Source organism: Triturus cristatus, chromosome 1_1 (genome assembly GCF_964204655.1).
Source record: "Triturus cristatus chromosome 1_1, aTriCri1.1, whole genome shotgun sequence".
In the NCBI taxonomy this organism is placed as follows: domain Eukaryota; kingdom Metazoa; phylum Chordata; class Amphibia; order Caudata; family Salamandridae; genus Triturus; species Triturus cristatus.
The window spans coordinates 1,072,137,683-1,072,165,352 of record NC_140579.1 but is presented as its reverse complement, the minus strand read 5'-3'; the positions used below and the strand labels follow the sequence as shown (position 1 = coordinate 1,072,165,352).

General features: G+C 46.0%; 1 protein-coding gene across 1 annotated transcript in view; it reads right to left on the bottom strand.

The window, feature by feature from the left end:
- ITPR3 (inositol 1,4,5-trisphosphate receptor type 3) overlaps nucleotides 1–27,670 on the bottom strand; it is an 895,552-nt gene that overhangs the window by 25,634 nt on the left and 842,248 nt on the right. Inside the window, 3 exon segments of the mRNA XM_085647149.1 lie at nucleotides 18,845–18,879; nucleotides 18,882–18,954; nucleotides 19,456–19,539. Coding sequence (XP_085503275.1) covers nucleotides 18,845–18,879; nucleotides 18,882–18,954; nucleotides 19,456–19,539 — 192 coding nt within the window.

Below are 27,670 nucleotides of genomic sequence, written 5' to 3'. Positions count from 1 at the left end.
TTTCCTGCCTCTCCTCTTTTGACTTCAAACAGTCCATCGCAGAAGATACACATGGTGTAGGCCATAGCTGAAACTAACTCAGTATTTTTACTGACTCATCCTAACTTGCAGATAGGAAGGGGCATCGCCTCCTAATCGCAACTTGGAATTGTATGTATCAATGGTTTGCGACTGTAATTGTGCTTGCAAAGCTCTGAAAAGTTACCAAATCTTTATAGGAGGTGGTAACAGATTGACAAAGGGAAAGCTATACCTGTTGGGCAGCTTTCCTTTTGGGAACCATGTCGTGCAACAATGGAGGAGCAGGCAGTTGTCCAAGGGGAGCACTTCCTGACTGCTCCCCTAGTGTGTTCCCAAACAGATTTTTTTTTTTTTTTAAAGTAACACCAAATCCCCTTGGGACAGTGGTCTACTCTTCTTTACAGGTCACTATCCCTGTGCATCTAGCCAATCACAGGTGAGGCGGGTCATAAATAGGGACCTGCCAAAATAATATTCATTAGTCAGGTCATTCTGTGACCCCCTTGTGACTAGACATTTTGCAGTGTGACCTATTAGAACATAAGTTACATCGCAAAAGTAAACCATGTTTGTAAAATGTTGGTGAGTAATGTGTGACCAATTTAAGCAACCATTCTTTTCGTACCCTTTGGACCTTAAGATGCATTACAATCGGTGTGTTAGTACTCTATATTGAACATCCTTATTCTCCACCCACAAATCCCTACTTATATACGAATTCAACCTCAAACTAACTTCGTCTACATGCATGGCATATTTATTTGGGATTTTGTAAAGTGCCAGTATACCACCTTTTCACAAATTTAGAGTGATTTAAGACACTGAAATGTATAGAATTAGAAGGAACAGTAGAATTTTGAAAGATACAGGCCGTCACTGTAAACAAAATACACTGTGCCTCAAGGATTTAACAAGGGGAGTGGGCTAAGTGGGCTAAGTGTACTTGAGAGTGCTTAGGGTACTTAGATGCATTTTAAACACCGTTACAGTAGTGACAAAAGCTTATTGGCACAAGGCAGTCAACTACAGTTCCTTTCACCTTGGGATCATTTTTGCTTATTATTTATTTGATGCTAGTGAACAAGAAGCAGTGAAATGCGTAACAGAGAAGTATATGGTGCATGTGGTGCAGGCAGCATTGTGTGTGATGTTGAGTTAAAAGCCGATTACAAAAACAAGTGTGAGATGGGTTTTCCTGTTTTGGGAGTCTGGTTCTGAAAAACAAAAACATGTCAAACGTTTTTAGGATTGCAGTCAAAAGATACAGCAGCCGTCGGCTAAACTGTTACTACATTGAGAGGAACCACCATGAAGGCAGTTCCCTTCAATTTACTGAGATGGCTGCTGGGTCGGTAGTCATTTCTCAATTTGGCGGATGGAGTACCCTTGAAATAGCAGAGGTTTGTCCTTTGCCATACCAATGGGCACAATTCAGTCTGCCACATTATAAATCAGGCCCATAGTTTCAGTTAGTGGCATAGGAATAAATCACACAGCTTTTTGCCATCTGCCCAACGTGAAATTAGAAAAGGTCTCCAGGATTCTAGGATAGCAATTTAGCAGGAGACATTACCTCCCTTTTGCTGTCAATGCCACCAGTGCCTGAAGTGATCCACAGTACTATTAGGTATGCAGCAGGGTCCCAGTTGCTGATTGAATCTTTACTTTTTTGCTGAGAAGCCTTTGTGTATTATAGAGTTTATTGAATATTATATGCCTATTTAGTTTTGTCCTGAGGTATTGCTATATTCCCCCATTTCTGACCAATTTTCTACGGGGAGTCATCTCCTTTGCCTGCTAAGAGACTCAGATGCAAAGTTATAGGCACATCATGTGATCAAGAAAAATATAAATCATGATTGTAAATGTTTTTCATAGATTCCATTCACCTTCTACACTCCTTCACCTTGGACTGGGAAATGTTTATCAGCTAGTGCCCATGCCATTGGTGTGGCCTTCCAATCACAGCTTCTTGCCCTACAATTCGATTTCAGGGTTGTCTGCCCACCCATTGAAGCTGCATAGGCCATTTAAATTATCTTGTAGTGTCGTGAAAGACCGCTCCTTTCAAGTGTTATAAGTTCACTGCTGCACCCTCCTTACTGGTTGAATGGCACTTCATATTGCTAACTCACAACACAGATTTCAGGCTAGCAAAGCCGGGAAAGCGAACACACAGCTGCCATCTTCAAATGCTACACAACCACCTCCCTGTTTCTCGATTCATCTTTTTCAAATACTGACCCTAAATCACCGTGCTTTCATTGGGGCTGTCACAACCTATTGTGGCTTGAGTGGAATATGTATAAAGCATAGTATCACTTAACCCGTGTCTGCACTAGAATAAAACGACCTAATATAGGACACATTGTCAAGGGAAAGCGATACATGGAGAAGGGATTTCAGGGCTTTATAAAAACAGGGTAGAAAGTGATAAAGCTACAAAGAGTTCTAAAAATAGAGCTCACCCACTTGATCAATAACACTGAATAAGGTCACTGTCAAGGATTCCTTGGCCAAAGAACACAAATACCCCCAGTCTGAATGAACACTAACACATTTAAATGAAAAAGAAAACAAGACCAAGCCAAAAACTATAGGTATGAGAGTCCCCCACCCCTTAGTGGCATTTCGTGCGAGAGGCATGAGAGAAGCTGGGCCAGTGCACATCTGGTCAGGGCGAGTGGGAGGGGCCACCAGGAAATATTAGGAGGTAGGCAGGCACGTAGTGCGTCACCTAGGGACGCAGGCGGCCCCTCCAGGGAAAAGGATAAGAACGCTGAGCACGAGGGAGAAGCCCTCTTTGTCCTTTTGCCTCGGGAGCCCAGCAGGTCGCAGCCAGAAGCAAAGTTGGCAAGTTGCGGCGGGCACCGGGGTGAGGGGGCCTCACAGCGTAGCAAACCAGGACTGGCAAGGTGGGTAGTTACTACCGTTTGGGGGTGGCTTTTAGCAATTTAATTTAATAAGGATGAAGTGTGTGGCGGGCCACGAGGCGCGGCAGGACGTTGTTGGTAAAGCGCGATAGCACGGGTTGGTGGAAGGACAGACTCGGTGTAGCTCATCGGGTAAGAATAGTCGGTATATTTGATTGAGGTTTGAGGCAACGGAGGAGCGGCCCCTGTGACAGGGCGCAAAGGGTCTTGTAAATATGCCCCGTAGTTTTATGGTACGTGGCTTGTTCTGCCTCAAATAGTTAATCCATTGCCTGCAAAAGTCTCCCTGTAAACAATACTGCTGCTTTGACACCTGACATGCCTCACTCACCCATTTATTCTATATAGGAACTTAAAATGTGTTCTATTGAGTAGATAATAGTTATGTATAATATTTAAAATGTCAATACAATTTACAGCACCCCGGAATCACGAGATATGCGAAAACAGACGTTTGATAAATCATTTAAGTTATCAGTTATTAGTAGACACAAGTGCATATTAGAGACTTATGGTTCACGTTAAACGATATTGGGCGGATGGATGCATTATTAGTTCGATGCATGTAACCGATTTGGTCGAATTGGAGAACCCCCGTTTTTGAGCACGCTTTCATGCCACTTCAACGGGTATCAAGCTCTGTTTCAAAGACTCTTGTTCATGGAGAAATAGTGCCACCAAGTGTTCAAAATCTATATCTCCATGGTAATTCAGTCTAAAGCATCGTTTTGAAATCCAATTAATAATTATCTTTCCAACAAGGGATGGCTAAAGACCTTGCGTCCAGAACATTCTTTTGTGCCCTTCTCTCATAACAAGATGTATAATAAAAAATATAAAAAAAAAAAAAAAACACAACCTGGGTAAAACGGACGCGGGGGCATCGTACCTACCTGTCACTGCGATACCGTGCGTTAATCTGCAACACGGACATTCTGGGGTTCACGAGCTAAGTGTAAACCAAAGAAAAAACTGCTTTTCTTTTTTGCCAGTAATAGTGATCAGATCTCAAACTCTTACTACATCATTATGGTGCAAATTAGCATCCAAAGACCGAACCCTTGAATTTCACCTAGGGTGATTCTAATGTTCTAATATTCTAATGTTACTACAAATAGCTTGTTTGGGCAGTTATCCATTTTATCAGTAAAGCCAACCCCCAACCACTGGAGTACTCTTTAAATCCAGAGTTGTGCTTCTCCAGACCAAATCCCCCGTAAAATATACTGCCCACCAGTATGGATGACGTGTGATTTCTGCACCTTGTAATCCTCATTGGCTTATGTGACATTCACCGTAAACTGATTTATTGTCTCTGTATAACGTGTGCTGTTAAGTGAATTACTGTGACACCATACACTAATATGTGTAGCGCTATACTGTGACAACATTAGGGGTGGGCGGAATATGCGAAAGCGACTTTCGCAAATTATCGCGAAAATGTTAAAAATCTCCGCAAACAAGCGGAAATATCGCGAAGATGCGGAAGTTTTTTTCCCGCCCGTTCGCGATATTTTTTGCATGGTTGCGGGTCGCTTACTTACCCCTGTGGTTGCTCGCGGGCGCGGCCATCTTGTTTTCAGTTGTCTCGCGGTGCATGATCGCGAGAAAAAAGACGTGATCGCGCGACGCATGACGTCACTGCGGACGCGAACTGTCGCGAGACAGCGCAAATGGCTAAAACAATACAACATCTCATGGAGAACGCGACCGGATCGGGAAAACTTGTCGGCGAACGTGGGGATTCAGGTAAGGCGATCGCTCGCGCGCGAGAATGTATTATTTTACAGCGCGAGCAAGAACCAAATTATCGCAAAGCTGCGGAATGCGGAAATTTTGACATTTCCTCGCTCTCCGCGGAAATGCCAAATTATCGCAAATTCCGCAAACGGAACAGAAATTTTGCCCAGGCCTAGACAAAATACACTAATATGAGTAGCGCTATACCACATATGAAATGGATATGCGGTGTAACAGAGCCTGCTTTGTGATACATGCTGCCTACCTTTGATGTAGATCGCAGTACTTTACGCATACTAGCTAAGGAAAGGCATGTGGATTAGTTTATATGAGTATTTAGGACCTTATTTAAAATAATACGTTAAAAATACCAATCCTGAGCATGAGGGTTTTCATTTAATAATATGACCTGTTCCTTTATACATCAGGGGGATAGAGGCACGGAGTGTTCACTGGGGTGGTGTGATCCTTGGCAAGTGGTTCATTTGCAGGGGAAAGCGGGGTGGCCCTGAAGTATCACTCTGTAGCGCCTGCTCCCTCTTTCTTTTGAGTTCAGGCTTGATCGAAGCAGGGGCGGCCAAAAAATGTAAAAGGGTGGGTATGAGTGCGGTGAGGCAGTTAACATAAAGCAAAATGTTGATGCGCACAGGGCAAAGGGAAGTGCACCAAACATTAATTTCTCGATTTTCCTCTTGCTTTATATCTGGCTCACACGGGAGGTGCACCTCACTAAGATGGAGGCTGCAGGAGGATGGGCCAAGTCACGTGGAAGGGTAGTGGTCAGTGACCTCATTAAGATGGCGGCTGCAGGAGGATGGACCAAGTCACGTGGAAGGGGAGTTGTCAGTGACGTCAATGGACCAAGATACGGCGAGGGCATGCGGAAGGCCACCAAGGAGCTGATATTTCATTGGCAAAATGAGCGCGTGTCAAGCGCTCAGCATGGGTAAGGCGAGCTAAGTTGGAAAGGACTGTTCGGATGGGGAGGCTCCTGAGACGCCAGACTTACCAGAAAGCCCTGTCACAGCACAGCAGGAGAAGCGGGGGAGTTTGTTGAGCTTTTCCCTGACCCAGCGCAGAGACAGCGACACACCGCTACCGCGACCGAGTAGCGCGAGGGGACTACATCCCCCATGAGCCCTTGCTCCTTGGCACGCCTCTTCCGGCGACAGCGCGCCCTGAGGCGCTAGAAAACCGGCGGCTCCCTCGGTGGAGCGGGGGAGGCTCCTGAGACGCCAGACTTACCAGAAAGCCCTGTCACAGCACAGCAGGAGAAGCGGGGGAGTTTGTTGAGCTTTTCCCTGACCCAGCGCAGAGACAGCGACACACCGCTACCGCGACCGAGTAGCGCGAGGGGACTACATCCCCCATGAGCCCTTGCTCCTTGGCACGCCTCTTCCGGCGACAGCGCGCCCTGAGGCGCTAGAAAACCGGCGGCTCCCTCCGCGTCGCGGGACGCGCGCGGGCGACGCCGGGCTGAGCCCGGGCAGAGGGCGGGCCGTCCGTGGCCGTCAGGGGCCAAAGGAGGCCGGGCCGGGCCACCCCCCTAACTCTGGGCCCGAAATTACCAGCGAACGGACCCTGCGTGGAGATCGTTGCCAACTGGGGTTGCTACTCTGAAGGTAATTGGGAGCACTGCTATGTTTGTTTAGCTTATAAGGATTGTGACGACATCTTCAGCAGTATCTGTGTGTTCTACTGCTTAAAATAGTGGTTTCTGTTCCTTGGTCCGGCTAGTCTGCCTCCATGGCTAAAAATATTAACAAAGCTGTGGCCAAGGGGGGCGCGGGGACTTTGGACGCCTTTTTAAAGAAAGCTGAAACTGTGGTTGCCAGAGAAATTGCAAGTGTTGAGAGAAGGCTTTCCCTGGAACCAGGACTATCGGTTAACCACGGATCGCAATTGAATCCCCTTATTAATGACATTGATGTGAGCTTGCCCAGTTGTCCATCTATTGTAGAGACTGCACCAGAAGTGAGAGACATTGCTGTTCCTTCTGTAGTAGATGGTATTGATGATCCTCATCTCTCACCTAGAACTACTCGCTCTGGTCAATCTCGAGTATCAATGTCTGCCACTACTAATTTAAAACTTGGTAAAAGAAAAGCGACCAAGGGCCCAATTGGAACGCGTCAAAAAGTAAAACAATCTAGGTCTGTAAAATCTGCTACTGAGCTAGCTCCACAGGATTCCATATTGGCCCCTTTGGCACAGGGGAACAAGTCGGTTGGGGCAGGCGCGAATGTTGCTCAGATTCCTGTTGTTTCTGTTGGTTTTAATTTGCTTGATTTTTTAAAGCGTATGGATGAGCAATTGAAGGTCTCTTTGACCCCGGTTTTGAATAGACTTGATAACATTGAGAATAGACTTACTTCGATTGAGCGCCATATAGCTGGTCAGGAAACAATTTTAAACACTCGTAATCCATTGGAGAAACCCACCCTAGCAGGAGTTATTTCCAGAGTATCCGACCTAGCTGATTCCATGATATTTACCACTGTAGGTGTTACTAACCAAGCTGCAGTGGCTGTTGCACCACCTGTTGAACCATCTGGGGGTGTTAACTTGAGCTCTCGGGATGTCCCAAGGAGAGTAAGCTTGCCCCCCACACAGGTAAACAAAGAATATCCTTTGCATCTGCCACCAGAGGCTTGTCCGTATACTGTCATTCTGGCAAATGTCCCTCCATCTACTGATGGGAAGGTAGAAAATTGGTCCTCTTTAAGGAACAAAGCCCTACATTTTTTAGCTGAAAAGACAGTTTTGGGGAGCCACCTTTTTAAGTGTTTTAAAATGGTAAGAAGGGTTCCCTGGGTGGGAAAGCTAAATAAGACACTTAAGGGCGACTGTGTAGTCGTGAGTTTTAGCTCACCGGATTTGGTAGCTAACATTTTTAGGCAGGCAGGAACGTCTAGATTACACGATGATTATGTGAATATCCTCCCATTGGGGTTCTTCTATCCACCTCACTTACAGAGACGGGGCGGGAATACTGGCTATAATGCCCAACCTGTCCCTGTGTTTAGACCACTGGCCTTGAGTAACAGATATGAGGTCCTTAGTTCTCTGGACACAAATGACTGACTTCATGTAGCGCACAGCCAGACTTGGGATATTGAAGTCAGTGGAGTGTGCATGGAAAACGATGGAAGTGCGATGCCTGCAAATGATTACACTGGTCCTTACGGTTCGGGTGTTAGTTCCGTTACCCGACTCACTGATCAGGATAAGGGTATTAATCGGCTAAAAATTATGTCTACCCCAGATAATAAGGTTAATGCTTCCGCTGGCACACTTAATTATCCGCCTGTAAGGACTTTGGTTAGGGAGGAGGTTACGGACTCCTCCCACCATCCCTTGACTATGGGTAATAGTGTGGCCAATGTATTAGCAAATAGGGTTATTGCTCTGTCATGGAATATAGCGGGGTTGAGAACAAAAAGAGAGGATTCAGTTTGGAAGACATTTCTCGCTTCCTACCATATAATTGCTTTACAAGAGACGTGGGAGGCCAGAGATCCCTTTTATCTGGATGGGTTTCAGTCCTTTATTAAATACGCTGTCCCTTCTTCCTCGAGGAGACCCAGTGGCGGCCTCTTGTTATTATTTAGTCTTAAGCTATTGTATAGCTCAGAACTTGTTAAGACTAGCTCACCCAATATATTGGCGGTTAAGGTTGTAGGTGTCAACCTCCCATCAATGTTAGTTGTGAACTTTTATAATTCATTTACGAGGACGGACGAATTGGAGCACTTAAAGGATTTATTTACCTTTTTAGAGGATTTCGATGCAAAAAATGTTACCCCTTATTATTTGTTATTGTTTGGCGATTTTAACATTCATTTAAGACAATTTAATTGTTTTGAAAATTTTGAGCAGGCTTATTGTCCGCAGGAGGAAGCCCTTTTTGATTTCTCAAAAGGTGGGATGTTTCTAGACAGTATTGTATCTGCCTTTAATTTATTTATGCCATTGCAGAATTTAGTATCTCCTGTGCCCACATTTACTGGTCAGGGTAACAATAGTATTATTGATCATATATTAATTTCCTGTACTATGAAGGGACTGATAGGACCTTTTTGTGTCACGGCTAATGTTCTTAGTGACCACAACCCACTATCTTTGGAATTAAACATTAAGGATGTCCTTAGGCCTATTCATATGTCCACAATTTCTAATTCTAACATAGTCCCCACTAAACAGGGAACTCGTTTGAGATGGGAGGTTATTACCCCTAGCGATTTTCTTGAGAATTTGTATCATAGTAATCTGGAGGATTTTAATATTTGCCTAGCGATTGAATCTAAATCAGGGGATATTCTTGGTGCCTTTGAGCGAATAACCAGCCAGGTTATGGATAATTTAACTCTCGTTGGGAAACCAAGACCTAAGAAGCATAAAAACTGGTTTGATCAGGCATGTAGTAGCGCGCACTCTACTCTCTTGCTGGCCTTAAAAGACGGCGCTAAAGATACCAGTAGGATTGTGGAGGCAAGAAGATCCTTCAAGAAAGCCCTTAAGGCAAGGAAATCTTGCTTGAAAAAATTGGCGTGGGAAGAATTGTCAGACGCTAGTGTCTTAAAAAGTAGTTCCCAATTTTGGAAAGTAATTAACAGCCCACTTTTTAATGAAATGGAAAATACTATTAATGATTGTCTTATTACCCCAGATAAATGGGTGTCTCATTTCAGTGGGCTTTATTCTGAGATTCCTGACCAGAATCCTGTAAATTTTGGGGATACAAATCTGTCATCGTCAATTAATTTTACTGAGAACGAAGTTCAGGGCGCCATTGAATCAATGGCAAAGGGCAAAGCACCCGGCCCCGATGGTGTCCCGGCGGATTTGTACAAGGCAGATTCCAATTACTGGGCGAAAATTCTAACCTTAGTTTTTAATGCGGTAGCAAAGGAGGGTGTTCCCCGTTCTTGGGGTAAGGCCGTGATAGTTCCAATATTTAAAAAAGGTGCAAGAGAGGATCCGGCATGTTATCGGCCTATTTCTCTTCTTGACTCCGCAACAAAAATAATGGGTAAAGTTGTCCTAGCACGGCTAACATCTTGGCTGGAGGATAACTCTATTATTTCGGACCTACAGTATGGTTTCAGAAGGGGAATGAGCACGGTAGGCCAATGCCTTAATTTGCATCTTATCATTGGGAAGTATACGATTGCGAAGCAGGGGGTCTTACATTTAGCATTCATGGACCTATCGACTGCTTTTGATTTGGTTAATCGCCAAAAACTATGGGCTTCCCTGGCAACTATGGGTCTTGACCCCGTGCTGATTTCCTTCTTGGCACTTATACATGAAGATACTACCGCGGCGGTCCGTTATAATAAGGATGGGAATCTAACTGATGCCTGGCAAGTGAAGCGTGGGGTGAGACAGGGGTGCATTCTTGCCCCCCTGCTCTTCTCACTCTATATTAATAACCTGGGGGACGTTTTGTCTTCTTCTTGTAAAGACATCCCAAGAGTAGGTACTAAGTTGATTCCCGCGTTGTTGTATGCGGATGACACGGTCTTATTGGCTAGAACTGCTAAAGGCCTTCAAGCCCTTTTAAATGGTTTTAATGATTTTATGGTCTCTTTGGACTTAGTAATAAATTTTAAGAAATCTCATTCTATGACTATAGGAGATGGTGCTGCAAAAAAGGTTAAATTCTTCTGCAACAAGCAGGTGCTAACAAAAGTCCAGACCTTTCCATATTTGGGGGTCACTTTTGATGACCGAGGTTCATGGGTCGCGCAACGCGCGCTGAAACAGAATATCCTCGCCAGGGCAACTGGAGCGTTGTTGGGTTTTGCAAAACGGTTGGGATGCAAGCCCTTGCCCGCGATTTTGAAAATATACAACGCTAAGTGCGTGCCTATGGCCCTGTACGGTAGTGAGGTCTGGGGCTATGCATCCGCAGTGGAGATTCAACCAATTGAGAATGCCTTTTTCCGGAAACTTTTGTCATTGCCTGTTTCTACTTCAATTTTTAACATTCATGAAGATCTGGGGGCTGAATACCTAGTGGACCAGATTGCCGTTGCCCCTTTAATGGGTTGGCTAAGGGTTTGGGCGCAGCACCCACCAACCCTAAACCAGCTAATTATACAAGATTGTCTGGTCCTTGACAAAGCCATGTGCATTCCCTGGCTACGATATATTAAATCTAAGATGGAGACTCTTGGCTGCCTAGAATTATTTGAGAGACCTTGTGAGCTGTCCAAATCGAAAATAAAAGACTTAAAGTCTCAGTTCATGTGCAGGGCAAAGTTGCAGAGAGAAGGCGAGGAAGTGTGTAAACCGTCTGTTAGGAGATTTGTCATGTTAAGTATGGGCAGTGAGATGCAGCCATACCTGACTTATATTACTAACCCTTTTCATTTGTTTTTACTGATTAGGTTTAAACATGACATGTTACCCTGGCTCCTAGCACACCCGAAGGGCTTTTTTAAAGAGGGCACTTTGGGCCCCTGTCCATGTGATAACGCCTCCGTACAAAATACGCTGCATATGATTTTTTGCTGCAAATTTTACACTCTGTTACGTAAGAAATTTATTTGCCCAATTTTTAAGAACTGTCACTTTGACCAAGTAAGGCCCGCCTTGGTATTTCTGCAAATGCTTGGCTCTCCCTTTGTTTGTTTTGGAGTTGCCAGTTATCTTTCAGGGGCGATTAGAAGTAGAAACCGAATGTAGTTTAATATATTTTAGCTTGATTCTTTTTATAATGTTTGAGAGTCCGAGACCAGGCCTTTTTTTATCTTCTTTCTTTTGAAATCATGAAATAGTCTTTTAAATTCTGGCCTGTTTTATACCTTTTAACACTTTCGCCAATTATTTGTGTAAACATATTTTTATGTATATTTGTGTATTTTGCATTGTCTGAATTTTCTTTGTTAATTATCTTTATATGTAACTTTTTGCAAATGAAATTTTCTGTATGCTTTGATGGTTTTAATTATTAACCGAATAAAGCTATTGTTGACTGACTGACTGACTGACTGTTCGGATGATAGTTGCTGAGCTCCAAGGAGCTTTAGCTCACTGGGAAGGGGCGGGCCCCTGGTAGCGCGGACTCTCCCAAGACAAGGGCTCGAAGCCAGCCCATGCTCGAGACCCGTCCCTCGTTGTTGAAACTTCAAGCACAGCTTGCTCTTCTGGGGATAATACTGACTTGGGATAGTCAGAGGAGGTTGCAGCTCTTGTGTGCCCTTTCTATGTCACAAGTAAGCTGTCCCAATTTGGGCTCAAACAGCAAGCACGGGGGCTAGCAGTTCCAAATGAGGGGATTAGTCACATATGAGTGAAATACAATAAGGCCACGGGTTAGGGCTTTGGCTACAGTGGGGTAAATGTGGTCTGAGGGACCCTTTAATGAGTAAACTTAGCGGCATGGTAAGTTAGCATATCGAGGTGCCATACCAGGTGTGAACGAACCCAAGGGGCCCCAGGTTAGGGTGTGGCTATGGGGAGTAAACGGGGTCTGAAGGAATTGGTATTTGGAGTGCATAATAGCATGGGTATTCTTTGAAAAGGAAGGAAGCAAGGGTTCAAGCTTGTTGGTCCTATTGACTAGGCCATGGGATGGGACGCACCAACCAAGTTACCGGTGGGTGTAATGAGAAACTTGGAGAGCATATTTGGTATAGGATCCAGGGAAGGGCACGGTGTTTAAGCACAGCCGTATATGTAGCGCCTCCGGGGTACAGGACTGGTGGTTACCACAAAAAAAAAGAAAAAAAAAAGTACAAGATGTCGGGTGTGGTCTTTTGGCACAACAAGCATAGGAGTACATCTCTGGGGAGCCTTATGGTGAGGGGCCATTAAGGGTAAGGTAATGCAATGACAATCAGTGGCTGGAAGGTATGGCAAAACTAATTGGTTGCTACCACATTAGTGGGTTTACGGTATTCATATACACTGGTTAGAGGTGTACATTCAATCAACAATTACAGAGGGCGTTGAAGGTAGGTGTGTTTAAGAGATTATGCAGTAAAGACCAAGCCTATCTAAGGTGGGGGGAGTTTCATCCAGTTGCGCGAAAAATTAGGAAAGTCAAGAGCTGTTGGCGTGTGGCACAACATTGTCTATCGGAAGGGTCTACTGGCAGCAGTTGGGGTCTTATCTCCTGGGAGTGAGACTCTCCAACTGGCAGCGTTTGGCCGGTATCTCCAATGGGGAAGGCTCTCAGATTATTCTGCACAGAGGGACACTGTTTTAGTGGTAATTAGAGGAACGAATACCAAGCTATTTCAAAGCAGTGGGTCTCCCCAGGGAGGTTGTAGAGGCCGACCACTCGACACAGACAAGGGTTAAGGCATGGCAGATGCCAGTGATGGTGAGGAAGCTTCAGTTGTTTAGGGGCAGGGGGAATGCCCAACAATGGGGTTTTTAGCATCTGGATGGACCCCAGGAGGGGGCAGTGGCCACGTGTACTTTTTTGCCCTAACCCAACATGGATGGCTTGGAGTAGAATATTGGGGGGGCTTCGTCAGTTTACTAGGGGCAAGGGGAATGCCCAACAAGGGTGTTTACGGCTACGGAATGGACCTCATGAAGGGGTAGTTACCACATGTATAGAAGGTAGGCAGGGAGAGGGCTGTCCTGCTGGTGGTCCTACACTCTGCCCCTGTTGGACTTGGCCCTTTTCCCTGAAATTTTTCTGCTTTGTAATGCATGTTAGATGCAAATAACCAGTGTTAAGGTGCAGGTGTTCCCTTCTCCCAAGATGGCTGCCACAGGACCCTGCTACTGCAGAGTGGCCTTTCTAGTAGCACCCTAGCTGCCAGGAGCCGGCTGGAACCCCACAACAATGTTGCGACACCAGCCCGTCTTTTTTGTCCCATAGGTAGAATGGGGAAGCTCCTGGAATGTGCTGGAACCTTCTAGAAGGGAGGTGTGGTTTCCTTTTTGCCGCCTTGGATAGTGGTCACCTGACCTAGGGCTACTTAACAGAGGGAGGAAACTTTTTCTAGTCAGTTGGAGTAACGCAGACCTGGGGAACCCACGCAGGAGTTTTAGGCGGTAGGGCCTAGTCAGGGACTTATGCCTCTGAAAGTGACAGGGCTTAGGTGCTGCCTTTTAAGTGAGTGAGGGATCCTGTACTAGCCCACTGATCTAGCCCAGCGGGAGGGGAACCCCGGGGGCCATCTGCCAAGCTTGACTAGGAGCGAACTAGTCACCAACTCAACCCCCCCCCCCCCCCAAGCAACGGAACCCCCAAGGGCGCCAGAGCCAACTGCGCCACAAAGAATGCTGAAACTGAATGCTGAAACTGAATGCTGAAACTGAATGCTGAAACTGAATGCTGAAACTGAATGCTGAAACTGAATGTTGAAACTGAATGCTGAAACTGAATGCTGAAACTGAATGCTGGAACTTACTGACGGACTGCCGGGGTATCAACCAGGTACTAGCGCTGTGACCCCTGCGCTCCCCGACCTTACCTGGGACCCCCCTAGCCAGTCACCCCTTAATTTCTGCCCCCTCCCCCCTGGTGAGGGGATCGGAGGTATTCTCACCGCTGCGGCCCAGGGCCGGAAGCCTGCCCCCTGTCGTCACCGGGGCCCGCGGAGAAGCCCGTGGCCCCGCTGCTGCCGTCGCAGCCGAAGAGTCGCGACCCCCAGCGCCGGGAAGGCCTCGTTGGGCCCCGACGCCTTGCTGCGGCCACGTAGGCCTGAAGCCAGATCCCCAGTCACCTGACGGGAGGCGGACTGCCGAGCGCCGCCCCGCCGTAGCCCCATTGGTGGGTTGGGCCGCGCCCCCGCAGACTGCACTGCCATTGGCGGCTGCGGGCGCGGGCCCTTGAGGCACTGAAGGAAACCCCGGAAGCCCCGGCGAGGGCAGCAGAGCTCCCCGGTCACGTCCGATCCGACCGGGAGCCCCGCGCTTTGTTCCCCCACTGCCGGAAGCCACGAGTGAGGCCCTCGACCTGGAGATCGCCGGGAGGTCTCCGCCGGGGAGAAGGAAGACCCGCGACGCAGGTAACCCCCGGGGAGGAGGGCGGGAGGCCCCAAAGGCCCGGAGCACGCCCCTCCCCCGGGGCGATCCCCCGCTGTCCCACACGGACTCCTGACTGTCTTCTAGTACTGCCTCATGTAAGGCCCCGAGGAACAATCCAGCCAAACTCACTGCAGGCTCGACCCGCCCATGCTTCCCTGATTTGAAGTGTTATTCAAACGTTATGGTCAGAAGCCTGAGTTAGAGTGTTATTTAAACGTTATGATCAGAAGCCTGATTTGAAGTGTTATTCAAACGTTATGATCAGAAGCCTGATTTGAAGTGTCATTCAAACGTTATGATCAGAAGCCTGATTTAGAGTGTTATCCAATCGCTATGATCCTAGGCCTACTGTAAAGCGGGATGCCAACGCTGCGTAACGCACTAGGGAACTAGGCCTGATCTTAAGCGTAATTCCAGGGCCATGTACAGTGCTATGCCCCTCTGCCTACTTCTAAGTTGCTACGCGCAGGGTTGTATTTAACGATTGTGTTTGACGCTCCTCCAGGATCACCAGGTGTCGCGTCTGGGTCCCATACCCGTTCAAGGTATTCAGGTATTACCCATTGGAGTGTAATGACACGCTTTTGAACCTGACATTCACGGTACTCAGGTATTGCCAATTTAAAGTGTAATGAAATGCTTTTGAATGTATACTGGTACTGCCAGTGGGAACCTAATGAATTGCCTTTGAACCTAATCTGAACTAGATAAACTGATTGACTTCCATTGAACCTACTGTGTGGTGTCCGTTATTGCGTGCGTTTCCTGCTTCAGGGGATGTGTGTGTTGTATGGTCGCTTTACACTTGTGACTTGAGCGGGTGGGCACCCGAAGGCTTGTTACCCCCTTTAGGGCCTGGTGACCCCTGGTCCTACAGCCCCCTAACCCAACACGGAAGGACGGGGGCAGAATATTGGGGGAGCTGTTTCAGTTCTCTTGGGGGCAAGGGGGATGCCAAACAGTGATGTGTTTCTTTTTTTATTTTTAACCTATTTGAAAGACCTCAAGAGGGAGTGGTTTTTCCACGTGTAGTATTATGCTCTACTGCCCTAACCCAACATGGACGGGAGTAGAATGTTGCGGGGCTGGTTTCAGTTTTCTTGGGGGCAAGGGGGATGCCTAACAATGGTGTTTTCAGCTATTTGAGGATCCCATGAAGGGGTGGTTTTCCTCGCGTACAGAAGGTAGGCGAGGAGGGGACTGTCCTGCTGGTGGTGCTGGATTTTTTGGCTTTAAACCAACTCTGGTGTATTGTAGTGCAATATTGGGGGGGGCTGCAGGTACCCTGGGGGCAGATGCGGGGTGCAGTGCCCTGGTTTTTTAAGGGGTGCCTCTGTTGGCGGTAGACCGTTGGGGTCTGCAGGCATAATGGACGCAGCAGAGGGGGTACTTGGTAGGCCGAGTCAGTCAAGTTCAAGATTACGGCCGGGTTTTCAGGGGTACGGCCGGGTTTTCAGGGGTACGGCCGGGTTTTCAGGAGTACGGCCGGGTTTTAGGAGTACGGCAGAGTTTCAGTGGTACGGCCAAGGTCATGGGTACGGCCAAGTGCAAGAGTATGGGTACACTGAAGATGAAATGCATTGTCTTGACAACATTTTCTTGCTGCCTTTCATAGGTGGACTTGGTGAAAAAGGGGAGCTGTGAATAAGTTGCGATATATCCAAGGGGGGATGCTTACTACGGGGTATTGGAAATAGTAGACAAGGATGGGGTGCAAAACACGCGTTTCCCGGGATGGCGCGTGTAGTCATGCGGCACCCAGAGCAATGTGTTTATCGCCTTTAGTTAGTAACTTCAGTGGACAAAGGGAAATGGTTGTTAGGTTGGTCTTGAAGCAGGGTCGCTGCCCATTCAAGTAACGAAATGATCAAAAGGTGGGCAGATGGCGGTCTTCTAGTTGGGAACAGTAGTTCAGAATACAGTTAGTTAAACGTGGCCGAGGGGCAGCGGCGATCTAGCAGTGCCTTTTTTCTTTATACACTGACTTTTCATACAGTGGTTTCAAGGCTTCGGACGCAAGGATACTGGGGTGGAGATATGTAGGCGGCAATATGATTCCGGTGGGCGGAAGGGGGCCGTTATACTCCATCAGGCATACCATAATTCAGGCAGCGAAATCGGAATTGTACCTAACAGATGGGGTGCAGCTGCCCAGCGCAGGGTTGGAATTATTCATCCACTCTATATTGGGGAGCCTTAGCGCTAAATCTGGACGGTGAAGCTTTTTTGGGGGGAGGGCAAGAGTGCCAGTAGGCTCCTCGCCCTGTGGCGGGTTCCCGGGCCAGGAAAATGGCGGGGACTCCTGTTTGACGGGGACAGGCCGATCCTGGAACAGGGAGGGCAGTCAACGGGGCTCCGGGCTGGCGGGAGAGGGGGCCGTTATGCTGGTGGCCCTGGACTCTCCGGCCCTACCCGAGATGCCGGTGCTTGGAGGAAGCAACTTGGTGAAAGCTGGTGCGCAAGGAAAGGCGCAAAGCAGTGCTCTGGTGGCCGCGTCTAGGAGGTAGACGACGGTTAGTTGCCTGAAATTGAAGCAATGGAGATGGGTTGTGTCCTGCTGGTACAACCCGCATACAGTGTGTCTCTGGAGATCTGGAACTGTAAATACAATTGTAACTGTAACCTGTGGTTCAAACGAATACTGTGCAACCCAATGTTATCAATGTGTGTTAGATTGGTTAATAAAAGTTGGTCTAATGTTGACAGTGCGTCTACAAATAAAGATGGCGTTATCTGAGAATTGATAAAGACTACGCAGTGAAGACCATCCACTGGTATGGTGCCTTTTGTGGTGGGAAAAGAGGGGGCAAGTATGGTGGGACGAATCGCACGTTATATGCCTACTATGAGAGTCCCCCACCGCGCCTAGGGGTGGGGGGCCCTTAGTGGCATTTCGTGCGAGAGGCATGAGAGAGGCTGGGCCAGTGCACATCTGGTCAGGGTGAGTGGGAGGGGCCACCAGGAAATATTAGGAGGTAGGCAGGCACGTAGTGCGTCACCTAGGGACGCAGGCGGCCCCTCCAGGGAAAAGGATAAGAACGCTGAGCACGAGGGAGAAGCCCTCTTTGTCCTCTTGCCTCGGGCGCCCAGCAGGTCGCAGCCAGAAGCAAAGTTGCCCACCCACCCATCCCTAAATTTTTGTAAGGTAGAGCTGGCGGGGTCCCGGGCCAGGAAAATGGCGGGGACTCCTGTTTGACGGGGACTGGCCGATCCTGGAACAGGGAGGGCAGTCAATGGGGCTCCGGGCTGGCGGGAGAGGGGGCCGTCCTGCTGGTGGCCCTGGACTCTCCGGCCCTACCCGAGATGCCGGTGCTTGGAGGAAGCAACTTGGTGAAAGCTGGTGCGCAAGGAAAGGCGCAAAGCAGTGCTCTGGTGGCCGCGTCTAGGAGGTAGACGACGGGTAGTTGCCTGAAATGGAAGCAATGGAAATGGGTTGTGTCCTGCTGGTACAACCCGCATACAGTGTGTCTCTGGAGATCCTGAAATGTAAATACAATTGTAACTGTAACCTGTGGTTCAAACGAATACTGTGCAACCCAATGTTATCAATGTGTGTTAGATTGGTTTATAAAAGTTGGTCTAATGTTGACAGTGCGTCTACAAATAAAGATGGCGTTATCTGAGAATTAATAAAGACTTTGCAGTGAAGACCATCCACTGGTATGGTGCCTTTTGTGGTGGGAAAAGAGGGGGCAAGTGTGGTGGGACGAATCACACGTTATATGCCTACTATAAACACAATCCCGATAGTGAACTTTTTGAACCGAGAGTCATCATACGAGTGCTGAAGGCTTTTTGGGCGCACAGAGTTGGTTACATCAGTTTTGTGAACATTTTGCAGGTGTATGCACTCATGCAATTTGTCACACATTGCCCAAGAACAAAGCAGTCCATGCCCCTCCTTTTCTTCACCTCACCCTAGAAGCCCCTGCCAGTCAAGAAAAAGCAAAGTTAAGGCTGTTGAATGGCGGATAGGTGTCCTGTAACAACACTGGAGCCCTTGGAGGTTTGACTGGACTATATAAATATAATTTTATTTCATTTAGTGCCACCATAAAACCGATGTATACCACTCAAATGAAAGTCGCACTGCAGAACCTCCGTGCCACCCACAGGGCACTACTAGATCTCGCACCACTGTTTCTGCATACCTCAATCTGTGCTGTGTGACTCTCATAGTACACCAGGGGTCCTCCTCTTCCTCCTGCACAGGAGTTGTAGATTTCAACATCTGTGTCAGCTGTTTGTTGTTTAGACTGAGCTGGAAAGACACATTTTAGGATTAGAATGCAGATTCACAACACACATAGTGCGTATAGCAATGCACTTGATTACCACTGTACTTTGGAAAACCCCACTAGCACACTCATTACAACCTGAGATAGAAGACTGTGGAGATAAGCCTTCAGGCACTCTAGAAATATTGTCTCTGCAACCTTAGTCTATGGAACCTAAAAACCTTTAGCAGCATAAACACACTTAACTTTGGAGATTTCCAGAAGAAAACATCTGGAACTTCTATAATGTGCAATAAGGTAATAAAAGTACTTCATAAGTTCGCTAGATCATACTGACATTGGCACTACTGTTTAGTGATGTCCTACTGCTAAGCTTCATCATCAAAATACCAAGGTGGTAATCACTGCACAGTGAAGTTCAAATCAAAATGTGATATAATACGGAGGCAATCAGAGTACTGATCACTTGTATGAGAATGGAAGACAATGCACGTCATCGTCTGTCCTCAGCATCAATATCTTACCATAGATGAGATGCTTTCCTCCTCCTCTTGTATTCGCTTCACAGGTTTCAAGAGTTGCTGCAGCTGCTTATTGTGACGAGACAGCTGGAAACATAAAAAGGAAGCAATACTTAAAAAGAGTATAGCAACGCTCAACCCAAACATTGGAAGGGTAATGAGGCAGGCAGTACCGGGTCCCCAGCTCTTGGCTATTCATGCAGTGTGAACAGCTGAACTGTTTTTGAGTAGCAGGGTCAGTGAGGGACATCCATGAGTGCTTGAGTCAGTGTAGGTCATACAAGAGGTCATAATTGAAATTTGAGGTTTGAGGGCAGTGCTCCCATGTTTCAGTCAATAGCCATGTTCGAGAGGGAATCAATTGTGGTGTATAGTCCATAATAACATTTGTAGCCATCTTCACCAAACGCTCCTAGTTTGGAGGCAGGTGACATCAGGTCAAAAAGCCCCAGAACCATGGAATGCCCTTGTCACAAATATGACAGCAAAAAGTGGCGACCCAAACTACGGGAAGGAGACAAAGCGAATATTTTTAGGGCAGGCTCTTGAATAATCAAACATGCCTAGATGTTCTCTCACTACCGTACTGCAGATTTTATCTGAAAATACCTAGGTGGACTTGAATGTCATTGTCTATTATCTGCACTGCTGGGAAACAGAAATGAGCGAATCTCAAACGCTGCACCGTGAAAATGTATCACTATACAGGATACACAACAGTTGACCACAAATACATAAATGGAACATTTGGGGTTTTGTTTTGAATCAAGGGGCTTATTTACAAGCACCGGCGGCACAAGCTGCGTGTAAATAAGCCCCTTGATTTGATGCTATTCGTGCAAAGGAATTAGACCATGTTTCAGGGTATTTTCCTGAAAGGAATTTCATATTCATAGATGTGAGCAGATGTGATGATGATACTTTTTTTGAGCAATCAAGTATGAAAGGAAAGGCTGGGCTTGAAGTACAATTTTACATATGCTAAGTTAACTTGTTTTTGTGGTTGAGGGGTGTCTTGTGTGGATGTACATATATTTATCTGTTTTATACAGTGCAAACGTCATCCTGTAGCATAACTAGGTGCCTTAAAATAAACTAGAATAATCTCAAAAAAGCAACAACAGACATTTACACAATAATGGGCATATCATCAAAACTAATAAAAAATGATAGAGAGATGAGTGTCGATACGTGAATGAGGAAAGTCAGCGGCACCTTATTGACCTGCTTAAGCAATACAGAATGGATGACCACACGCTATGAATGATCTGACTTTTGTACGATGCAGCAATGGTGCTAATCTGAACAAGCTGACTATTATTGTCCGCTCTCACACTCTACTTGGGTACCAAGCAGGGATGCCCACGATCCCCCACCTTTTTACTCTTGCTGTGGAGTTCAGACTGTGTGAGGGGGTATCCCCCTTGGAGACTGGACCCACGCAGATTTCCTCTACTGTCGTGTGTTTCCTGTGTTGTCCTTAGTTGTTTTCCCTATGTTAGCCTAACTGTGCACGCTGTAGGCCTAATTTTTCTTTGCACACGTTACTATATAAACATGCTTGTTTTTGTGCCACATTGTACTTTCACACAGAACCTGTTTATGTTTTCACATTCTGTTCTTTTCCTGGGATTTAGTCTGAACATCATAGACAAGGTCAAACAACAATATCCCCTCTTATTCTTTCTGGCCAGGCACTAGCACCTACACATAACTCAAGAATGCAGCTGTTGTTTATGCGCACACAAGTTCTATCAAATACATCAGTACATAAGCCAAAAACACATACATGGAATGAGAGTTCTGAGACAAGAGCCCTGCGTCTCCTGAGATTAGAGCGTCCATCTGTGTATGCTAAGGTAAGGGGTCTGCTAGTAATCCCAGAGATCTTTCATATATAATCATTTGCTTTAGCCAAAGGGGAGGGGGGCCCCTTTGTCTTCTAAAATGACAGGGCTTTCCATGGTATATGGATTATTAACCATGCTATCAGTATTTTCATCATGCATTTGTTTTCTAATTGTGGCTGTGTACACTGCATTTCAGAGCTCAATAGTTTAAATAAATATTCTAAACTCCCTTTGTGTCTCTTGGTTATCTTATTGTGGACAAGTTCGAGTGAGAGAGCGAAAGGGTGTGTCCTGTTACCGCGATCCCAGAGAGGGTCGAGAGTGTTGTGTTCTGAGGGTGCCAATTCACTTGTTTCTCTGGTAAGTTTGGGAGGGCAAGTGAGGCACTACAGCTGGTTGGACTCTGGCTCATGGATGCTTATGTGGTTCGGTGACTCAGTCCCTAAATACTGATGTTCTATGATCCCAAGCATAGTTCTGTTCCAGAGCAGAATCCTTGCAACACTATGTGGATGATATCCTGGTCTACATCCGAGATGCAAGAGCATATCTCTCACACATCGCAGACACACTTACTGGGGTTGCCTCTATATCTGTCCTCCGCATCAACTGGTAGAAATCCTGCCTTTTTCCCTTGCACCCAGCGCTGATAGGTGTAGATGTGGGAGGCTGGATGATGACCTGGATGCCACAAATATTTCAGTGTTCCTACACAAAGAGGAATCCCTATTGGATGGCAACTGTGGTGGAGCGGTGACGGGCATTCGAAGCCACACCTCCTTCTGGCACAATCTGCCCTTCGCTGTGGCCACCAGATCAGGGCTTTCTAAAATTATAGTTCTACAGTGCCTGTTATACTACTTCACTAATCTTCCCCTCATATTCCCAACCTCCTTTTTCGTTAGTTATCAGAATCCTTGGTGACCTTACTTGGAGAGAGGGATGTTGCATGGTGGTCTGTACCAAATTGTTCTTACCCATGACACAGAGAGGCCTAGGACATCCAAATTATGAACACTACTACTTGGCATCCCAATTGCAATGGGTATGCTAGTGGTTTGCGGAACACTACGTGGATGACACTGCTTCAAACCTCCAGTCCTAGTGTCTAGGCCTTATGCTTTGCCTGTTTCATCTCGGTAAGACCAAGCTGCCCACACCTCTCCTTCTTCGCGTTTCCATTCTATCAGAGGAGCTTATGCATCACTCACTCGGCACTGACCAATGCTTCAGTCATTCCTTTGCAGGGCTCCCTGAGTGCCTGGGGACCAATGTCACTATCGCTGCTTGGTGACTGACAAAACTGGGAGCATGATGTCATCCTGGGTGACCTTTTCAATGATGCTGCTATTCTGTCTTACCATGACCTTGCCGGCAATGCAACATTCCTCAGGGCCACTTTCCTAAATATCACGCCTTATCCTGCGCATTATGCACCACTTGGCAAATCATAGACACCGAGCCCCCCTCCCACACTCTTATCCAATACTTCCACAACATGGGAAACTGCAGCCATCTTGTCAGTTGGCTGTCGAAAGACCTCTGAGATCTTAACCAGATACCCCTTCAGACTTGCATGAAAAGTAAGAGGTGGACCTTAATCGACCCCTTCTCAACAAAGAATGGAACAGAATATTAGCTTATCTGACAGCGGTATCAAGGAGCACTACATTTAAACCCCTACAGTTTTCTTACGCTGAACAGGGCCTACCTAAACCTGGCAAAGATTAACTGATATTTCCCAGGAGCAAATGCAGTCTGACATGGACCTGCGCCGCATGTTGTGGGCGTGTGATTCGCTAACACACTTTTGGATATGGAATGGGATGCCCGCCTGCTTAAATTACAGGAACTGGAGGCTGTATATACGACTCCATTATAGCGGTGCCTTTCCTACCAGGCCAGTAATTTGCTGCGCTTGCATCTCTGGAGGAATACAACACTCTTTAGGCACCTACTCACTCCCAAGAAGGGTTCTTATCTTGTAATAAACAGAGTTGACTCAAGCTTGATTTGAACAAATTTCATTGAGGAATCTGTTTTGCTCTCAGGTCATGGCTAGGCTAGTGATCATAAGTTGCTGGTATTGTTTCAGGTGGGAACGGAGCTTGGAATGTGATCCGTTGTGTGGTATTAATTGTGATACAGATAGGAGAAAGTGTTGGCAAGACATTTACAATGTGTTGCTGTCTCTGCTTCAGGTAATGGTAATGTGTGGGATAGAGTCAAAATATGTGGTGTTTTCCAGTTTGCAATGTTGGTCAGGGTGGGTGATATGTTTTAACGTCAGATACAGTTTGAGGTTTTGGTTTGCCATGGCATGGAGTTCGAGTTATTGTAGGAGGCAGATATCTAACGTTGGTTATGGCTGAAGTTAATGTCGGGGTTAAGACTCAAATTTGCATTTTGTGTTCAGCTTGACCTATTAATCAAAATGAATATTCATGTTAATTTATGGTGGGTGTAACAAAAAGCTGCACCTTCTCTTCCTGCCAGCTGTTGTTTTTGTGTACTCAATGGCCTAACTTGTAAAATGTTACCTAAAACCAGAGGATGTTTGTGATAAATAAATGTAAGGGGAAGGTTCCACAAAATTCTCTGCTCATCTGTTTGGGGGCTGAAGAACTCAATCCTATCAAAAAAGAACTAGAAAGGCTACCTCTGCCACCATGTTCAACAATGGAATAGGGAAATGTGTGAAGCAAGCAAATATACACATTAATGTCCTAGTGTTTGAAGGCGTTATACAAAAGTGTGTTAAACTTAATGTCACAATGTTATAATTTTCCAGGGAGGTGGAACGGTGTCATTTTAACATAGAATAGTCTCATAGAGCAAAATTATTTTTTGCGCAAGTTATTTCTTCTTTTGAAGTGTGACCTCTTTCTAGATTAACATGCTGTGCATCGACTGAAAAGCAGTATTCCTCTTTCTCTGAAATGACTATTTTCTTGACCTCAGCTAAGTCTGGCTGGCGTTGTTTGCTTGGCTGCATCAAAAGTATGTCAAACTCATAAAAGGTGATAGGAGGAATGCTTTCAAATAGTCTAACTGTATTTAATTGCTAGGGGTAAGATTTCAACCCATTATTCTTCACCCACTGGGTGTTCGATGCAGTGCTCTAAGTGGCCATGGACATGCCCAGACATGGGTCCCATGCTCGCTGTGCCATCAGATCTAAGCTATAATTCACTGATGAGGCCTGTTAAGCAGCGGTGGCTGCTCCATTTGGGTGGAGGAACGTTGCCCCCCCCCTGATGTGGGTACAGAAAAAAGTGAAAAATAAAATGCTAATAAAATCACTTTATTACCATTTTATTTTTTGCTTTGCTAGCCACTGGAGCGGAGTGTCTCGCTTTGAAAAGAGTCGTCGGCCATTATAACAAATAGCGTTGAAAGACCCTTCACCATTAAAGGCTACATCTAGGCTCGGCAAAATGCATACTAATGACATCATTAAGGCCAAGTGCTTTGCGGGGAATGTTAATACTTTGTTGTGGTTCCCATCACCTTCCAGAGCGTAATTGTTAATATGTAGTTTTAAATTCAAATAGCAAGCAAAGCTAATTTTCTTGCATTTTTAAAAAAAAGGTTACATAGTTTTTTATGTGTGGGTATCACTTCTAGCAGAAAGCATACCTTTCTATAATGAGTGAATTGAAAACTTCTCCCTTCGGAATGCGCCTTGTAGATACTAGATTCCCCGGTTTGTATTCATCTCATGAATCAAAGGGACAGGCTTGCTTTCCGAAATCAAAACCACAGCAAATATTGTACAGCATGCACACATTTCTCTCCTACAACAATCCTCTCTCTTTATAGGCCCTGACTAGTGACCCAGGAGGATACCGTAGCCTGGTGCATCACTGTGCCACACGGAGGTAGCACAACTGAGCGAAGACAGGCATGACCTCATTGAGCAGGAAGATGACTTGGTGATCCACTGGTAAGTCTTTTTATGGAAACCAGAGACTTGTGGGTTTAAAACATCCAGGAGTGTTCTGAAGCATTGTGCGTGATAAAAGGGAGCCTGCCTCAACACCGGCCTGGGTGTTTCTGTACAGCCTGTTTGCTCGCCCCATCAATTTGAAATGTCTCCAGCCACCACTGTTGTTAAGGTCCAAACCGATCTTGTGTCGGTTGTGCCTTCTGGAGGAGGCCTTGCTCGAGGTTCAGGATGGACTCTTTCCATCAGGAGTAGAGTTAATACTGATTTGCTTAAGTCAGGGCTCTGTCCAAGGTTGCCCAGTGGGAGAAAAACAATGGGTTGCAATGCTACCCCGAGTGATTGGCAGTGGTTCGTCTATTTGCAAGCATTCCTACCATCAACCTTATGTGTGTTTGATGTAATGCCCATTGTACCAAGGGTATGGCCAGATGTGCTTTGCTCGCTGTGACTTTGGATCCAAACTATATCTCACTAAGAAGACTTAATAAGGCCAACACTGTTCTGGGATTGCATGTGTTCTCTTCTGGAGGGGGACTTGCTTGGCAGCTTTGGATGGATTTTTCCCACCAGAAGCAATGTCAATACTGATTTGCATAAGGGGGGTCTCTTTTATAGTAGCACAGTGGGTGGAAAATGACAGGTTGTAATGCTACCCCAATTGACTGCCAGGGGTTAGACTATTTGCAATCATTCTTCCCATCACCTTTTTGTGTGTTTGATGCAGCAAAAATATGGCCTTTTCTTTTTTATGTAAATCCACTTTTTTTAGCGTCAATTTAGCTAATCTTTCAGTTAAGTGTTGAGCTTTAGACTTGATGATGATTTACCACTCAGTTACATTATTTCTTGGGTACTAATGTGTCCAAATCTATTTTCGCCTTCAGGCAGTGGCACAAACATGGAAAGTGCGCCATAAATGTAATACGGCCCCAGGTGTTCTTGCATCAGTGCTCTAGTCTAAGTCTGTCTGAACTGTCTCCAAAAGCTGTGTGCTGCAGAGAACCAAGCCCAAAGTCACTGTGTTTTTCTTTGTGCTATTAGCAAAGAAACAGTAAAAGACTGGCAGAGGGTGTGTGTCTTCTCAAATGTACTGACAGTGATGCCATGAACAGACCTTAAAAAATGTTTTGTAAATCACTAGCCACAAAGACACACAAAAATACAGTTCTGCAAACATTGTAAACAATCCGATTGTTCTGCTGACTACTAAAGACCAAGGCATCTTTACAGCAGACGATTCCTAGGCACCAGCAAGTTACACAGATATTTATGGTTCCAGTGGTTCAAAAGTGAGGAGTCAGGAGTGTATGTAGTCTGTTCTTCAGCTGAACTGTCAAAGGGCGTTCATCACAGGTGCTTCTTAAGGTTTCTCTGTTTTAAGGCTCTTCTACAGACAGCTTTTAGCTGTCTGTTGTTGAAGACCTATAGTGGACAACACCAATACTTACAGCGGGCTGTGGGCCAGCGAACTGCATACTATTAGTTGGCTTTCTTGTCAATCGCATTTGCTTGCCTCTTATTCAATAGCATTCTTTCTCGTCTTGTCTTTGTCATTCCTCTGGTGCACAGCTTCTTTGCCATCCTTTTGTTAGGATGATTAATAGCCTTCACTACTCACATTCACTGTTCCAATTATTGTATTTTACTTTCAGCACTCCATGAGAGTCAGTTTGTTTTCTTGGTCTCTTCTGGTGTGCTGCTTCCCCTCCAAGTACCTGCCCCCCTCCCCACATGCTCCGTGTTACTCCATGTTGCTCATCCGTTGCTTCCACCACTGTTCCCTGCCTAGCATTTTTTGCTTTTTATTTCTTCAATACTTCCCACCCTCAAGCTTCTTGGTTGCCCCTCCTCATCTCTGATCCATGTTGCTCTCCGTATGTTGACTTCTCCCCTGACATGCTCCTCTTTTGTTCTCTGCAGACATAGCCTGCAAGACCTATTGGCTTTGCAAACCTTGTTTTTTGTTTACGTCTCACTCAGTCCTTAAAGATAGTGACGAAAAATACAACTCAAAGATGGAATCTCCATTAAGGGAATTGCAGAATTCAGGTCAACCTCATCATAAGACACATTGATTCTGCCAATAGTCAATGCCCCAAGATGTTATACATCCAAATGATTATTTTATGAGAACAACCACTAGGTGGTCGGATGATTCATAGCGCAAACACTCGTCCCAAATATCAACTAATTCAAAGAACCCAATGTGTGGCAATTGAAGCCCCCCCCAACTCCATCAGAAGCACTGAAACCAGGGTATATGCCAACGCTCCCTATTTGCTTTGAAACATCCAGAGCCTTTGATTGGTTTCTCAATAAAAACTTTCAGCATGTACATATCCGGTTAGGAATCACTATTCAGTCCACTCCAAGTATCTGAGAATTGTAAATGGAAAATCTGCCTTGTTATCTTATTCAA